The sequence below is a fragment of the Vombatus ursinus genome, unplaced genomic scaffold (assembly GCF_900497805.2).
Source record: "Vombatus ursinus unplaced genomic scaffold, bare-nosed wombat genome assembly UNPS02010193.1, whole genome shotgun sequence".
NCBI classification, from domain to species: Eukaryota; Metazoa; Chordata; class Mammalia; order Diprotodontia; family Vombatidae; genus Vombatus; species Vombatus ursinus.
This window is the reverse complement of record NW_020949971.1, coordinates 2,455,451-2,473,212: the sequence shown is the minus strand read 5'-3', so window position 1 is coordinate 2,473,212 and position 17,762 is coordinate 2,455,451. Positions and strand designations below refer to the sequence as shown.

Below are 17,762 nucleotides of genomic sequence, written 5' to 3'. Positions count from 1 at the left end.
GGCTTCCTTCCAGCCCCATCTCAAATCCCACCTTCTACAGGAAGCCTTCCCCAAGCCCTCCGGATCCCAGGGCCTCCCTCTCTTAATTGTCCCCTATTTCTCTGGTCTGTAGCTTCTCTGGCCTCGTTGTTGTCTGCTCCGTCAGACCGTGAGCTCCTTGAGGCAGGACTGTCTTTCGTCTTTCTGTGTCTCCCCAGGGATCAGTCCAGTGATTAACAGATACAGTAAGTGCTTAATACATGCGCAATGACTGCCTGACTGCTTCTGGGATCAAGAATAGACTGTGTTGTTGTTCTTTTTCCCAAGGCCCTTCACAACTGGGCCTCGATTTATCATCCAAGCCTCATGCGTTACTCGCCTTCCTTCCCTCTATAGACTCTCCAGACTGGCCTTCTCTCTAATTTGTACCCACAACTTTCCCATCTCCACTCTCCAGGCCTTTGCCTTGGCTGTTTCCCCTGCCTGGATCACCCTCCCTGCTTACCTTTGCTTCATACAGACACCTCCCTTCTTATTCCTTTTTTTAAGTTTAAAAGACCTTTTCCACTTGCCAGAACGATGACCCTTCTAAGCACTGACCTGTTGTAATGATGCATCCTCTGAGTGTGGAGATTTGAGTTAGTCATATGGTTACTTGAAAGGGAAAACTTTGGAGAAGCTCAGGGAGGTGGAGGGCTAGACCCCAGGTTCTACCATGCCAGAGGGAGGGGCTTCAGGTGGGGGCCAGCAGCAGAATGGCCATCTGAGATAATGGAGCATTTGGGTGCATTGGAGCTCATCCAGTGAGCACACCCACCGACTGGTCGCTGGTGGGTGGATGTCGGTTTTATGCTGGAGTGCCCCAGGCCTGTCAGCCTTGCGATGCTTCACATTTTGATCAATGATTCAAACAAAGGCATAGATGGCTTTGCTGATCAGATTTGCCAATAGCACAAAGTTGGGAGGCATTATTAGCATGTTGGATGCAGGAAGTAAGATCCCAAAAGATGTCGGCTGCTTAGGATGATGGATTAAATCTAATAAGATGACATTTGACAGAGATAAATATAAAATCCTGAGTTTGCATTTAAAAAAATCGGTTCCAGGGTGAGGGAGGCCTGGCCAGAGGGCAGCACATGGGGCATCTGTGGGGACTGTGGAGTCGGCGACATAAAGCAGCCGGCAAAGGGGCAAGGACAAGGATGTGGTCGTTAAGAGTGCCATAGGGTACCCACCTAAAGAGGTATTGGGACCACTCGCTGACCTCTGACCCGGTCAGACTCTGTTCAGTACGGTGAGGGGTTTCAACGCTAGGCTATAATGAGAATCAGTTGAAGGGAGATGGGAGGATGGGCTGCTATCTTTTTAAGTATGGGAAGAGCTATCCCAAGGAAGAGGAATTAACTTTGTTCTGCTTGGTTCCAGAGGGTAGAACAAGAGTCACTGGGGGTATGGGAAGGTGCAGAGAGGCAGGTCCAGGTGTCCCAGCGTGGAAGGGGCTGCTGGGAGATCTGATGGGTCCCCCTTCCTCAGAGGTGTTCAGGCAGAGCCCACATGGCCATTTGTTTATTGGGTCCTGTTGAGTTAAGGGTTGGAACCCAGTCTCTGAGGTCCCCTTAAATGAGATCCCGCAATTCTGGGACGGAGGGTCAGCCTGCCTAAGCTGAGAGTGCTTTGTCACCAGAACGTGACAGGGAGGAGCGCTCAGCTGCAGCTTCTGGGGCTGCCTCAGAGGAGGTGGAGGCTGCCGTCCCCTCCTCATGACACGTTGAAGCCTTGAAACATCGAGGAAAGTCGGCTTCTTTGTGCCGACCAGCTGTGTGCACTCCATGACCGAGGATGGTTAGAAATGCCTTCTGAGGAATCATTAGACGCACATCCTTCTGGGTCCTGGTGACGAGGAGGTGCTGGAAGAGTCACTTGGGGACCCTTCAGGGATCCAGGTGGTTAAAGCTCATTTGTTAGCTTCGGACCTGTTGGACTTCAGCTTTCTAAAATGCCCTTGGGCCTTGGTTGGCTGTCCAGCTGAGCCCTCGTGGGCCATTCTAGAGTCTGAAGGAGAGGCTGGCCCAGCTCCGGAAGGCCTTGAACCTGAGGGATTCTTCCCTGGGTAGGACGGGAGGCTTTGTGGCTCGGGGGTCGTAGCCTGAGCTTGTGTGTAAGCAGATTTACGGCAGAGAGAGGGAACTCCGTCATTTGGTGTCCATCTGAAGAAGCTTGGACTGTTGTGCCCCTAAATACCAAGGGAGAAGAACTCCTCCTTGGAGTACTGATTCTCCTCCGCATCCCTCCTCAGCCAGCGTTTGCAGCAGGAAGTTTATTCCACGGCCTGAGACAAGGCCCACCCTTCTCGTCCACGTTTTCAAGCGTGAGTTGAGGTTGAGACTAGGTCATCTTGGGAGGCTGTAGCTGACATCTGCTTGCTCAGCTTGAGGCTGGGCAGTGCGGGCCAACCCCTTTCTCTCGCTGCATTCCCATCCTACCCTGGGTCAGTGTTGGTGGATACATAGAGGCCGGCCCTGGGTTAGGCCCGAGTTGGGGACCCAGGGCATCAGGGCTGACCTGAGCCTTCTTGAGGAGTGCTCAGCCTTTGTATGGAGTCCGGCTCCTTCATTGTACAGATGAGGAAACTGAGTCACAGAGCAATTAAGTGACTTGGCCTGTTTCCCATAGCTAGTAAATCTCTGGGGCAGGATTTGAAACCGGGATTTCTTTTTTCTTTTCTTTTTTAAGGCAATTGGGGTTAAGTGACTTGCCCAGGGTCACACAGCTAGTAAGTGTCAAGTGTTTGGCTTGAGGCCGGATTTGAACTCGGGTCCTCCTGACTTCAGGGCTGGTACTCTACCCACTGCAGAAACCTGGTCTTCTTGACTCCAAGCTTAGTACTCAAAGTCTAGAGGTGTTTATGTTGGACATTACGACGAATGCAGAGCTGGGCGTTTGGACTATTCACTCAAATGGGGTGCCCTGTTAGTGGCAGGAGGAGGCTGTGGCTGGATCCTGTGTTTTGAGACCCAAACACAAATTACCATTTGTGCTAGGGTCCTGGCTGTCCTGTAGAATATTAAGGGTTAAGCGGGCCCCCCTTTGAAGACAAGGTCGCCTCTGGGCCAGCGCCTGCAGCCACGCCCTTGACTCGTTGGTGCTCATCCCGGCCCTTGGGGGTCTGGTCTGGTCACTGCTAGGGGAGGCTCTTCCCCAGGCCGGGGCCTCCAGACCCCCCCTCCAGTCTTTCTCCCAGAGGCTCCCAGGTGGGACTGCGGTCTGCCGGGCAGCTTTGCCCTTCAGAGCAGGTGGTCCCTGCAGTTGTCTAGGACTGAGAGGGGAAGGGGCCTTCGGTGTCACCTTGTCCTGACCGTTGGGCTTCTCAGTGGGGAGAAACTGAGGCTCAGGGGCACAGTGACTTCTCCAGGGGTTCAGAGGTAATTAGGGACAGGGCATGAATCCAGATCCTCTGACTCCTGCTTCCAGCCAAATTTTTACTTTTAGGTTTTTCCTTTAAAAAAATCATTCTATTAAACAAAGTGCTGTTTAATTGTCTGTTTATCTCTCAAGTACCCGCAGCTAGGAAACAAGAGAGTTGGCTCAGTTATGGGAGTTAAACGTTCTCTGTTTTCCCACAGGCTTCCACGCCGAAATCACCACCGGTGGCCGGCAGAAGCGGGTCTAAGCACGACCCCCTGGGACTCAGTAAAATCCCTGTTCCCAAGATGAAAGTCTGGCCGTCCGTTTCCTGTCGGAGGCGAAGCACCGAATCCAGGACTTTCCATGCCGAGCGCGCTCTCTCTCCCCAGAGAGCCAGGCGTGTGTCCAGTTCTGGTAAGAATCGACAGCCCTCGGTCTCCCGAATGGGGCTCTGCCGCTGGCTTCCCTGGCTGGGGTGGCACGCTTCTCTTTGACCTCATCACCTGCTACTGGAAGGTAGAAAGTGCCAACCAAGGGCTCTCTCTGCTTTGGGCCTCTCCCTGGCCTCTCGTCCATCTCCCTCCACCAGCGCAGCACCTCTAACTTCTCCTCTTAGCGTCTCTGTGGGAGCCGGGAGGGTGAATCCCATGCCCAGGGTGACGTAGCCATTGTGTGTGGGGAGACTTGAACCCGGGTCCTCTCGGCCGCAAGGCCAGCTCTCTTGTCTGTGCCTTCACACTGCTTCTCCCAATTGCAGGCCTCGGTCTGGCGCTCCGACCCTGGTTCTTGGCTGTGCAGGGATATTTCCCTACCACCCAGGTGTGTGGATGATACCCCCAGGAAGGCCCGGTCTTTCATACCTGGTTCTGGAATCCAGAGTTAGGTCTCTGAGGGCAGGAGCTGGGAGCTACTTGCGTGGGCCCTCTTCCTTTCTTCGATGCTTCTGTACTAAAAGTCCACGTAAGAAGTGGGCAGGGTGATTGTAGAGTGGCAGGTGGGCATGCCCGAGGCCAGGCCTATTTTACAGAAACAATGACTGAGTCCCAAAGACAGGGAGAGGCGCGGGTTAGTGGGAGGGGGCTTTGCCGCCTCCTTGGCCATTTCCAGCTGAGAGGGCTGGCGGTGGTCTTCAGGATGGAAAGCCGCCACAGGCCTTGTGTGGGGACCACAGAGCTTGACGGGTGACCATCTTTCTGAATGTCGGGCAAGGGCAAATGTGTTGGGAGAAGAAAGCCAGCCAGATGGCGGAGGCCTTTTCCTTCCCTCCGCCTCATACTTGTAGCTCCTCGAGAGCCTCTGCTGGCCTGGATTTTAGCTTCTCCCATAGCAAGGTTATGAGGTTGGCCAGCCTCCTTGTGGGACGCCCCTCAGCCTACTCATTGACACGTTACCGTGCTAATCGGAGGTCCAGGGCAATCCAGGGCCGTCTTTGGATGGTCCTCATGAATAACGACAGTCACGATGTCTCTTTTATTAATTAACCAACTAATTCAGAGTCCCCGCCCCAGTTTATTATGTATTTTTTAATAAACTAGGAAAAACCTTTTCCCATAAGCAGGAGAAAGCATATCTATCTATACAGCAAAACCTCTAATCTCCGGTGATTAATTTGACACTAAAGTTACTGGCTATACAATTTATGGACGGTGCAATCAATCGTAACACAAGTATGTAAACTATTTCCATCGTTTTAGCTACAAATATAAGATTAAGGCCGCGTTGCCTCCAGCCATCACTGCAAACGATCTCATCTTTCAGTTCGCCCAAAATACCAAATAAAAACTTTTTCAAGAATCTGTTTTGCAAGATCGAGATTGACGTAGCTTCATTAGGAAATCATATCCCTCCATCATCTTTAAGCTAAAAGCTAAGAAGTTTGAGTTAAAACTACCACCTCTGTAACATTCCACTTGGCCCTTAAAGACACAGCAGCAGGCTCTGCTGCTTCTGCGAGAGAAGCTAGTGAAACGGGTGTTATACTAACATAAGCAGGCAGGGATCCCGAGGGCAGCTGAGTGGGTGCGGGTGGGGCACCTTCGGAAAGACCCAGGAAAACGGGGTCAGTGTGGCCTCCACTGTCTCTGCCACCCTTCAGAGGCGTGTGGACAGGAAGGAGGGAGAAGTCGGTCACACTCTTAACAGCTGGCCGGGGAGGGACTTTAGTGGACATTTAGCCCAATCCGCGCTCGATCAGAGACTGCTCCCTCCGGCATCCCTGAAGAGTGAGGGGGGCCCTCCTCGCTGATGCAGCCCTTGAACCGCTCTTATCAATGGCTTTCTGCCAACTTCGGAGGGAGGAGCCACAGTCAGCAAGGACGTTGTGAGCCTCGGGGCTGGTCAGTAGAGGGGCACGTCCTCCTTGGACCGCGGCTGTGGGAGCGGTGAGCATCGGTGCCAGCTTGGGCAGGAAAGCCTTCAGCAGTGGCTGGACTAGGGATGGCGGCAGGCGGTGGCCACCTCCACGTTGGCCTGGATCATAGAACCCGCTCTGCCAGTCGTCTGCTATAGGCTCTTGGACAAAGTCCCACTCCCCTTCATGGGCCTCGCTTTTCCTCTAGGAAATGGGCAGATTGGGCTTGGGAAACTCCAAGGCTTCTTCCCAGGCCACAGTCCTGGGGAGGTTCAGTGACTCCTCCGCCCGTCCAGGCGAGGGGACAGAAAAGGCCGAGCTTTTGTAGTCTTCCCCTCCTTTGCCTCAGTGACCCTTTGGGGTGTAGAAACCAGCCTCCAGGGAGCCCTAGAATCTCCCTTCTGAACATTAGTGACGCACTTTGGGCTGGACGTAGCCATGCTGTATTTGTTAGAAGTTCGTCTGCAAGGGGCAGCTTGGGGCTTTGGTGGATCAAGTACCAGCCCTGGAGTCGGGAGGACCTGGGTTCAAATCCAGTCTCTGTTACTAGCCAGAATGGAGACTGGGTGGCCTGGGGGGAGGCAGGGGCTGGTCCCTAAAGAGTTAAGAAGGCAGAGCCAGCCAAGTGTTCGGTGGGCTGCGGGTCTGCGTTGGGCACACAAAAGAGAGCTTGTTCGGTGGGAAATGGAAACCAAATGTGCGTCGGCTGGGCGTCCTTTCTCCCCCTCCCCTCCCCCAGGCAGCTGCAAGGGAAGCGGCAGGAATTCCTGGGCCCCATTCCTTACTTTCCATCAATTCCTTCCTGGGACTGAGCTGGACAGCAGCCTTGAGTGGCCCCAGAGGGGAGCTTGGGAAGGGGTCTGTGGGCCCTTTCAAAGGCACGTGTGAAATCAGGCCCAGGTCGTGTCTTTGATGCTTTAAAAACATTCAGGGTCCTGGGCTCGGTGCTTGCCCCTAAGAGAAGTGGCATGGGAAATGCGTGGCTGGTGTTTCTGTGTGTGTTGTGGGGGGGTGCGCATTTTTGGCCCTGGAAGCCTCATCGAGCTGTTTTCAGCCTAGTGCCCAGGGCTTCTGCCAGAAGAGTGACTCCCGTGAAACTTCATTCAGAGTTAGAGTGAGACAGTGTGGAGCAGTGGCTAGGACTTTGGCCTTGAGTCTGGGAGGACCTGGGTTCAAGTCCAGCCTCAGACACCATATGACCCTGGGCAAGTCACGTAACCCTTCTGTGCCTCAGTTTCCCTGTCTGAAAAATGGAGAGAAGGTTGAACTCAGTGACCCTCCAAGGCTCCTTCTGTGATCCTCTGGTCCTCCCAAGTGTGTCACCTTGCATGGCTTCAGGAGGGATGATGAGGGATGGCTCACGTTTCTGATGTTTTCCTGCAGGGCTGGGGACCTCAGGAAGGCTCGGCCTGGCCTGCTGCGGTGGAGTGGGGCAGCCTGGGCGTTGGCGATGATTGATTTTTATGGGCTCCGTTAATCCATAAAGTGATCAGTTGTAGTGATGAGCTGGTCTGACCGTGAGCTAAATCCCCTCTGGGCCTTGGCATCCGCCTCTGTACAATGGGCTACACGGCGCTAGTCCTCTCACGACCTGCCCCCTGGCTTGTTGTGCACGGGAGGGTGTGTGTGTGTGTGTGTGTGTGTGTGCGCACGAGCGTGGGGGGGGCTGGCATATTTAGCTCCTTAGCCCAGCACAGTGCTAGGCACGGAGATGGGGAGAGAGAACAGCCTGGGGGGATGACCAACAGCCAGGGAGCCCCTAGCCAGCGTCCAGCTTTGAGCTTCTCTGTGCACTGCTCTGCAGGAGGCTCTGAGGAATCATGGGGAGTGGCTGCTTATACACCAGCCAGTTGGCCAGAACTCGCTGACTGGTCTGCAGCTAGGTGCTGGGCCGGGGGGCTGAAAGATCCGAGTTCAAATCCAGCCTCAGACACTTACTGCTGTGTGACCCTGGGCATGTCTCTTCCCCCTGTTGGCCTCAGTTTCCTCATCTGTAAATTGTACTGAAGAAGGAATGGCAAACCCCTCCAGTGTCTCTGTCAAGAGAACCCTCAATGGGGTCACGAAGGGTCGGACATGACTGAAGATGACTGAACAAAGTCAGAGCTCGGTTCTAAGAGCTGCTGACTTTAATGGGGCCATGGAAAGAACTCTGGCTTTGGAATCGGTTGTCCTGGGTTCAAATCTTGGTCCTGCCGCTGGCTGGCTGTGCGACCTTGGCTGAGGCGCTTACCATTCTCTGGGCACCTCTGTTTCCCCTTCTCCAAAATGGGGGGAGAATACTTGGTGTCTGTTTCTACAAGCAGACAAAAATCACAAGAGTCTGTTTTCTTCCCTTCTCAGAATGGCATCCTTGTACAAACCTCCTGAGCCATGCAGCTTCCCTCGTCTCCGGGGCTTTCGGAGGCTGGGGCCTCTGCTCTGCTAGGTGACCTGGGCAGGGATGGCCTCCCCTCCATGGAAATGCTCCATCAGAGCCTCAGAGGCAGGGCCTGGAGCTCGCAAGCAAGGGAGCTGGGGGATGTGGGATGATTGGCCCAGACAGCAAGCCAGAGGGCTTGGAGAGGGACCAGGTTCAGCATCGGGCCATCCTGGGGTGTTGCTGAGTAGAGAGAAATTCACCGGAGGCAGCCTTCCAAGGGAGCCCCACGGGAGAGAGCCGAGATAAAGACGCAAATTGTGGGCTGGGTTAGAGTGGGGAGGATGGATGGGAGGAGGAGATTGCCTGCGTGTGGATGGAGGGAGCGGTGGCCAAGACATCCTGTGGGCCTGTAAGAGCCAGCTCTCCACCCTGGCCCGAGATCATGCTGAGAGGAGATGGGGGACCACCTGGCCGCGTCTGCCCTTTGTCTGCCCCTGCACCAAGAGGCTGTTTCCGTGTACTCCTGTGAGTGATGCTATTTTGTGTCTTAATTAAATGCTGTTGTTTGGGGTTTGAGGCTTGCATGACTAGGCAGTGGTGGCCTGCTGGATGGGATGGGGGCTCGGGGCACAATGTGTATCAATGTTGATTCTGCCCAGCCATAGAACTGAGCCACGAGTAGCGCTTGCCTCCCCTAGGGAGGAGCAGCTGTGCCTCATCACAGTGGGCTCTTGAATTCTTTAGGGGGAGCTGCCGAGACACCCTCACTTTCTCTCCCCCAGGCTATATCCTAGGTTATCCCAAGCCTACCTGCCTTTCCAGGCCTTTCCCTAAAAAATGTGGGAGGCAGAAACCAAGCCCAAGATGCTGAGACTAAACTCTGTGTGTGTGTGTGTGTGTGTGTGTGTGTGTGTGTGTGTGTGTGTGTAAAAGCACTCGGCGAGTTCTTGGAATGGATGAATCATTAAATTTTAATGTAGAAAACAAGGGAGGGGCATTCAGGAGTGCTTTAGTTCTTGGCTTTAACTTCTAAGCCCAGTAACCATTACTCAACTCCTTTTAAAGGCCAATAATATGAGGCCCTTGCTCCTATAGTGAGGCCATTGTCAATTTAATTGATATTTCTGGCTAATTATTCAGACATTTTATTCTTAATTTGCTTATAGTTTCTCCTTTCCTTTGGAAAAAAAAACTAAGGAATAAAATGGATTCTTAAATAGCTAATGGCTATAGTTTACAAAAATGTAAATATATTTATGATATTATATTTACAATATGTAATAATATAAAATACTTGATCCTTTTTCCTTTTCTTTTTCTTTTTTGGTGAGGCAATTGGAGTTAAGTGACTTTCCCAGGGTCACACAGCTAGTAAGTGTCGAGTGTCTGAGGCTGGATTTGAACTTGGGTCTTCTTGACGCCAAGGCTAGAGCTCTAGCCACTGCACCACCTAGCTGCCCCTTGATTACATTTTTAAAAACCTCTGGTAAATATGGGACCATAGGACGATAGGATTTAGAACTGGAAGGGAGCTTTAGAATTGTCCTGTACCACCTCCCCATTTTACAGATGAGGACAGTGAGGCCCAGAGAAAGGACAGCGACTTGTCTAAGAACAAAGCCTGAAGCTGACAGCGCCTGTGTTTGAGTCTAGTCCTCTGACCACGAATCCAGGGCTCTTTCTGTAGAATGGTAGAATTAGAGAGTCTTGGGGATGGCAGGGACCTCAAGGGCCAGCGAATTCAACATGAACAGCAATCTTCCAAGTGACCATCCACTTGAAAACCTTCAATGACGCCAAAAACACCTGTTAGTTGGTTCACGAGCGTTTGTGGTAAAAAGAGGTCCTCGGATCTCATACGAGCACTCCAGTTACCAAGTGCATGTTGGACACAGGACAGCCTTCCAGGCGGAAGACACGGGAGACTGTAAGCAGATGTATGTCAGCTCACCTCCCCCTCTCAAAAAGACACCTTGGCGTGGCTTCTAATGGGGGCGACTTCCTGGCCTTCTGTTCAGTCTTTTTTTCCAGAAACAGCCCCTGACGCTGCCACCTCGTGATTTAGACTCCCTTTCCCCTTGGTCCTGCACAGTCCCAGTGCTGACTTTGTTGTCCAGGCAGGTTACTGTATAATAGAGGTGCTGGACACAGGGCCCACAACATGCCCTAGGGCCTGAACCAGATTAAATTTAATTGGGAAACATTTGGTGAAATAAAACTGCAACAAGACAGATACTGTCATCTCTAAAACCGAGTTGCCAGTGGCCTGTACGGATCCTTATGCACAGACTAGTGACCCCCATGCCCCTGCTGTCTGATAACTGTGTGGACCCTTCTCCTCTTTCTCCGACAAGCCGCTCCATGTGCCGGGAAATGCACTTCAGTTCATGAATTCTCCGACTTGGGAACAGACTTTAGGGCTAAGCGGGCACGACTGTTTCTGCAAGAAGTCTTTCCCTGTTGCGGTTGCTAATCGTCTCTTCTCTTTGGAGCTTCTGCCTCGGACAAGGAAATGGCAGAAAAGCAGGGGTGGCCACGATCTTGGGATCCAGAGCTCCCCTCTGGGGCCGCCCCAGCTGCCATTTGGTTCCATGTGCGATGTCCTGCAGCTCGTCACCAGTAATGATCCCTCCCCTCCTTTCACTCCCGTCCCAAAGCCATGTGCCTGCCCTTCAGATGGTCCTCTAGAAACCTGAAAGGCAGGCCCGCTGGGGGAAGGCACTGGCAGGGTCTGCTCGGGTCCAAAACCCAATCGGTGAGGCGTGGCTGGGCACCTTCACAGTGGGGCGTGGTTGCGTGGGTCAGGCTGGTTTTGTTGGTGGGGCTTCGTCAAGGTTGACCTCAGTTTCCAAGGGCACTTATTGTGTGTGGTACATGCCGTGCCCTTGGTGGCTAGTGGCCATGACCACACCATGGAGGAGGTGGAGGTGAAGTGGGTGGACGTGCTGCTCATCTTGGAGGAGGTGGCTTGGCCGTCCGCTCGCCAGGGGCCAGGGCAGCGGGTGGAAGTCACAGCTAGGGAGCTGGGTTCCAGACTGCTTTCTGACAGACCCGAACGCTGGGCCACGGCTCATAGACCCGCGGTGCGTGCAGAGACAAGGCCATGAACGCGTCTCTGAGCATGGAGGCAGCTCCCCGGCTTGTCGAGCCACGCCACCCTGGGAAGGCAGCTCCGCCCTCCCAGCCCTGCCCAACAGGTTGGGGAAAGAGGCCGTGACTCACGGAGAAGGTGGTTTGAATAACTGTCACCAGCAAACATGGAGAGAGGCTCTGTGGATGGCACGCGGCAGGGGGATCATCAGTGAATGGTGACTGGGCACAAGGCACTTGGAGGAGGCACGAACCCCGTCCTCGGGGAGCACACATGCCTTCTGACTGGGGGAAGAAGGCTGAGATTCACAAAAGGAGGAGTGGTGCTGGGATGGGAAGGCCCCGCCTGGGGCTCTGGGTTTGTGTGCCTTGTAGACGGTGCAGGCCAGGCCAGCCCTGAGCAGGACCCAGCAGGCTCTCCTCCTGGCCAGGGCGGCCGGGCGGCCGGGCGCGGGGAGCAGGGGATGTCTGGACCCAGAGGAGGCTCCGCCGCCGCTGTCACTGCCGCACCTTCCCGACCCCAGCCTGGTCTGGTGGGGGCCTTGACGGAACGTGACTGTCCCTCGGGTCCTCAGGCGTTTGTGAAAGGAGGGCCCGAGGACCGGGAGCTGGTGGGCAGGCGAGCCATTGGCAGCCCAGGAGGAAGGAGAAGGGAAGGAGCGAGGGAGGGGGTAGACTGGAGGACTCGGGCCTAAGTGAGGCTGGGGTTTGGCCCGCGGAGGGGGCAGCGAGGTTGGCTGCATTCTCTTTCAAACAAAACGGGGCAGGGATTGACCCGATGGGGCGAATCCCTGTTTACCCAGCGTGTGACAGATACCCACCCGCATCGTTGGGACTGAAGGAAGGGACGGTGTACTTGGCAGCCCTCCCCAGGCCCTGTCACATACGTGGGAGCTGGAAAACCCTGGCTAACCTCTGTGCTTGCTGAATCTTGGGGCTGCCCCTAGAAACAGGAGCCTGCCTGCTGGGGGGGGAGCAGCCTCCAGCCGTGTGGTTCAGAACAGGACCAGAAATCCTGGGGGGAGGCATAGCGGACCTTTCGCCCTCCTTGTTTACATTACACGGATTCAGCGGGGCTGCCCTTGGCTGGCTTCCGGGGCTTTTAGCTGATTTCTTGGTGGGGATGGACAATGTCCTCTCTTGACAGATTGCTAGCGCATCTCTGATGCCCAGAAGCAACTCCAGGAAATGACCAATCACCTTTGCCTTTGGCTGCCCTCCCTCTCCTCCTGCCCGCCTCCTCCCAGGCCCTGCCTTTTCCCCTCCTTTAGCCTCCTCATGCCAGAGTGGGAGGCGCCATCTCCCAGGAGGAGGGGATAGAGGAAGAGCTCGCAGAGTGCTTGGTAGGCCCTATGGAGGCCTGCTCGTGACTAAGGTTGGGGAACAGGGAGAGGAGCCTAGGCTGGAGGCCAGAGGGGTCCAATGGGAGGGGTCGGGGCATTGTGGCCGAGGAGAGGCTCGGGCCTGTCTGGAGGGGGATGTCGCATAGAGCAGAGGGGCCCTGGTTCAGCACCGCTTCCAAATGAGCTTTAGCCATGAAATCTGCCCCAAAGGCCAGTGAGCAGGTAGCCCAGGTTCATGGCAGGCGGGAGGCAGCTCCATAGGCCCGGTGGCAGCCGTTAGTGGTCTAGTGCCCCCTGGTGGCAGGGCCCGCCCCCACCCAGCAATGGCACCTGCTTGTTTCAGTCCTGACCGAAGAGCGATGCTGTTTGGTTATGTATTGGATGAAGGCTTTAGGACAGCAGTGGGAGGGAGAGGAAACAAGCGCTTGGAAACTGGGGGAAATGTTAAAAAAATCCATTTAAACCTAACAGCATTTGTGGTTAGCGATGCTGGTCTTGTCTTGGGCCCCCAGCCTTAGAGCTGGGAGTGGACCTTGGGGCCCCTCATTTTACAGCAGAGGAAACTGAGGCTCGGGGACACCTTTGAGGAGGCTCATTGACAAACCTTCTTTCTTGTGGTTCCTGAGCCTTCCAGCAGTGGAAAGTGTGTTGGGGTCACAGGGCCCTGGACATACAATCCACGTCCCACAGGCCTGCTCTCCACCCAGAGCATCCTCTGCCCCTTCGCTCTCCTCCCAGCCTTCCTCCCCAAACTTGTCAAACAGTTCTTTTCAGATGTAACCTCGGCCCGAAGCAGCCTCAGGGTTCGAGCATCAAACTCGGGTCAGCAAGTGCGGCTTCCAGGCCTAGCACTGGCATTTAGTCCCTGGACAAGCTTCCGTGAATCACTCCTCCATGAGCCTCGGTTTCCCCCTCTGTAAAACAAGGAGCATGATCAAAGTGGCTGCTGTAGCTCTAGGCTCCTGTGAGCCTGGGGAGCTTGAGCTTGAAGAGCCCTGGGCTGGGGACTGCCTGCCGGGCAGCCTTCCCTTGGGTCCGATGCTATCTGGCTTTGGGAAACGTCTTTAATGTCTTCCAAATGATAGATGTTCTTATTTCTCTGGCCTTCGTAGACATGTTTTATTTAGAAGACAAATGCACACAATTTCTAAGACGTTCTCAGAATAATTGCCTTTCAGCAGGAAGATCTGACATTGCTTCCAGACCATCAGGCCTCCTTCTAGAAGGTGCTGGAGTGAGCGTGCATTTAGGGGAGTGTGCGCCTGTGTGGCATCCCCTGGGCAGGGAATGTTTAAAAGGTACTGGGGTTTGGACAGGAAGACTGATTTATCCTTCCTGCAGCCTAGGGGAGCACCTCAGCGGGGGCGTGAGCAAGGCCAGAAGGTGCAAAGTAAGATAAATGCTCATGTCCTGGGCTTAGGCTAATCTGGATCCTCTCCGAGTGCCGTCATCCCCTAGGCACACTGTGAAATGACTGAAAACACACACACACACACAACTACGGGACTACTGAAAGGTCAGACAGTCACTGTGTGTCAGAGGCGAGATTGGAACCCTGGTCCTGCCAGCTTGAAGCCGGCTCCCCAGCCTCTGTGTCAGGCTGCCTCAAAAATGATCGCTATTCAACTTAACAGGCAGTTTTTGTTTTAAATTGTTTATTCTGAGTTTAACACCTCCCCCCCCCAAAAGAAAACCTATATGCATATACAAAGTAGGTAGAAAAAAGGCAGAAAAAAAAATCATGACTATCGTCTTTGATTTGCTTTAAAAAAATTTTTTTATGAAAAAAAAATTTTTTTTATGATGCATCCAACAGGTTGTTTTCTAAGCTGCCCTGTTTGTCCTTCTCTCTGAGCTTCTTTCTGTTCCACCCTGTATTTTTTTTTTTGGGCAATTGGGGTTAAGTGACTTGCCCAGGGTCACACAGCTTGTAAATGTCAAGTGTTTGGTCTGAGGCTGGATTTGAACTCAGGTCCTCCCAACTCCAGGGCTGGTGCTCTATCCACCGCGCCACCTAGCTGCCCGGCCCTGTAATTTTAAAAAATTGTTTCAGTGACCCTTTTTGTCTTTCATTTTTGCAACGCTAAAAACCACCCATTTCTTATGACTTAATAATACCCATTACATTCATCAATCAACATGCATTTATCAAGTGCCTCCTATGTGCCAAGCACTGTGCTAAACAATGGGGATACAAAGAAAGGCCAAAGACATAACATGTTTATCCATTATCCAGTAAAAAAAAAAAAAAAAAAAAAAGGAGCCGCTATCAATGTTTGTGCATGTGCAGGTCTTTCCCATTGTTCTGATCTCTTTGGGGAAACGTAGGCCTAGTAAAAGTCTTGCCGGGTCAAAAGTTCAGTGGCTTTTGGGCATAGTTACAACAATGTTTTCCAAAATGGCTAGACTAATTCACAGCTCCACCAACTATGTACCAGTGCACTTGTTTTCCAGCAGCCCCTCCAGCAAATGTTATTTTTCCCTTTTTGTCACCTCTACTAATCTGATAAGTACGAAATGGAACCTCAGAATTATTTTAATTTGCATCTCTCTCATTAATGGTGATTTGGAGGATCTTTTTATATAGCTGTTGATTCCTTTGATTTCTTCCTTTGAGAACTAACTACCTGTTTACCTGTTTGATGATTGACTCATTGGGGAATGGCTGTCATTCTTGTATAGGGTGTCCTGAAAGCCTTAGCACAGTTTTAAGCTTAAAAACGCACAAAGACTTTTGGGACACCCTGTATTCAGCTCTGCTCCTTGTATGTCTTGAATATGAGACCTTTATCTGCAAAGAGTTCTCCCAGTTAACGGTTTCACTTTTAATTTAACAGTATTGGTTTTATTGTGCAAAACCTATTCCATTTTGTGCAGTCAAAATGACCTGTTATCTCGTCTCTGCCCCTCTTCATCCCGTATTTGGTCGTGAGGTCTTCCCATGTGTACTGCAGCAAAAAGCATTTTCTCTTCTGTCCTTCCCATTTTTCTTCTGATGGGGCCTTTTCCATCGAGGCCATGGGTCCCTTTGAAGTGTAATGTGACATATAGTGGGCAGCCAGGCTGTTTCCCAACAGTCTTGTTGGATAGTGAATCCTAAGAGCTGAAGTCTTCGGGTTTATCCAGCCCTGGGCTATTATACTCCTTTGCCCCCTCTATTTTTTACACTAATCTGTTCCGCTGTTGAACGTTTCTGTTTTTTAGCCAATAAATCGGCTAAGTTTGATACTGCTTTTTCATATAATTTTGAGATCTGGTACTGCTAGATGCTTTCTTGCCTTTCCCCCATTACTTCCCTTGAGAACCTTGACATTTTGTTTCTGAAGATTAGTTTTCTTGTTTTCACTTAGCTCTAAAGTAATCCATTGATTGGCATGGCACTGAAGAAATAAAATAATTTAGGTAGTATTGTCTTTTTTTTTATTATATTGTCACAGACTGACCATGTACAATTAATATCAATCTACTTACTTAGGTCTATCTTTATTTTTGTAAAGTGTTTTATAGTCATATTCATAGATTTCTTGTGTATGTCTTGATAGGTGGATTCCTAAGTATTTTATACATTCTTTACTTATTTTGAATGAAGTTTGTTTTTCCATTTCTTTCTATTGGGTTTTGCTGGTAATACTTAGAAAGGCTGGTGATTTGCATGGATTTATTTTATATCCTTCTCCTTTGTTGAAGTTATTGTTTCAGGTAATATTTTATCAAGCAGCTAGGTGGTACAGTGGATAGAGCACTGGGCCTGGAGTCAGGAAGACCTAAGTTCAAATATGACCTCAGCCACTTATTAGCTGTGTGACCCTGAACAAGTCACTTAACCCTGTTTGCCTCAGTTTCCTCATCTGTCCAATGAGCTGGAGAAGGAAATGGCAAAGCACTTTAGTATCTCTGCCAGGAAAACCCCAAATGGGGTCATGAAGAGTTGGACGTGACTGAAGTGAATGTTTTATTTGACTCTATAGGGTTTAAAATCATGAAATCATCTACAAAATGGAGCATAAGTTTCCACTTTGCCTCTGTTTATTTCTGAAATTTAATTTTGTTAATAGCTAACAGTTCTTGTACTATGTTAACTTATAGTAGTGATAATTAATATCCGTGCTTTACCCAAGTTTTAATGGAAGCCCTCTAGTTTATAGCTCTTGGTTTTAGTTAGATATTACTTCACATGTTAAAGAAACGTTTATGTATGCCTGTGCTACTTAGTATTTTTTTTTTCATAGCAGCAATGGGTGTTGCATGTCGTCCAAGCTTTTTCTGTTTTTATTTGCTTGTGCATCTGTTACATTATCCCTCCATTCCTTCCATAAGGTAAAGTATTTTGAAAGAATCATGTGACTCTGATTTAATTATTAATATGATCCATTATGCTCATATTTTTCCAATTTTGCATTCCTGGTGTGAATCGATCCTTCGTGGGGAAAGGAAGATGAAAATGAAACAGTTCTTTGCGGAGGGGAAGATGGGAGGTGGGAGAGAGGAGAGGTACACAAGGAAATTAAGTGTGTGGAGGGAAAGGCTTTATTCATCCAGGGGCACCGGATCTGTGTTTGAATGATGCTAGGGATCCTAGCAGGTTAACAGTCTAGATGGGCTGCAGGCTGGATGCTTGGGGAGTGGAGCTTTGAAGAAGATTCTGATCCATTTGAGGAATATCTGCTGATTTGATTGTATTTGATCAATCCCTGGAGAGATGCCATTTGAATGAAATGCTCCTGTTGTAGTCTGTTCTGTCTTAGATCTTTATGAGAACTTGTATATAGATGTGTAATAAATGCTGGTTGAGTTGAATTCGATTGAATTTACTCCCTCCCCCCAGTCATTGAATTTGGACCTTAGTATCTTGAAGACTGTGTGGTTTTCTCTTCAAGAGGCACATCAGGGAGTGAAGGGAGGGGTTAAAATGGAATGTCATTGAGTGTGTCTCCTTGAGGATGCTTCCCCTGGGGTGTAGTTGAATCTGTGATGATATAAGATACAGTATAGGATGAGTCGTCGTCGTCGTCGTGTGTGTGTGTGTGTGTGTGTGTGTGTGTGTGTGTGTGTGTGTGAATTAAATACAACAAATCCTCGTTCCGCTAAGAAGCCTTGATATTCGGTGCGTGGTGGCTCTAGGCCCTGCCCCGCGCCCCCAGGCTGCAGGGGGGAGCCTGGTGGGCGCTCTGGGTGCCCTGACATTAGGCAGCAGGCTCCGACCGTGGGACTGGGTCTTTGGGAGCCTTCCTCC

General features: G+C 51.4%; 1 protein-coding gene across 6 annotated transcripts in view; it reads left to right on the top strand.

The window, feature by feature from the left end:
- Positions 1-17,762, top strand: part of MTUS1 (microtubule associated scaffold protein 1) — a 128,190-nt gene that overhangs the window by 45,834 nt on the left and 64,594 nt on the right. For all 6 annotated transcript variants that reach the window (XM_027853640.1, XM_027853636.1, XM_027853637.1 and 3 more), the window contains exon 3: positions 3,603-3,798. In XM_027853640.1, the coding sequence (XP_027709441.1) occupies positions 3,603-3,798 (196 nt within the window). The remainder of the gene's footprint in view (positions 1-3,602; positions 3,799-17,762) is intronic.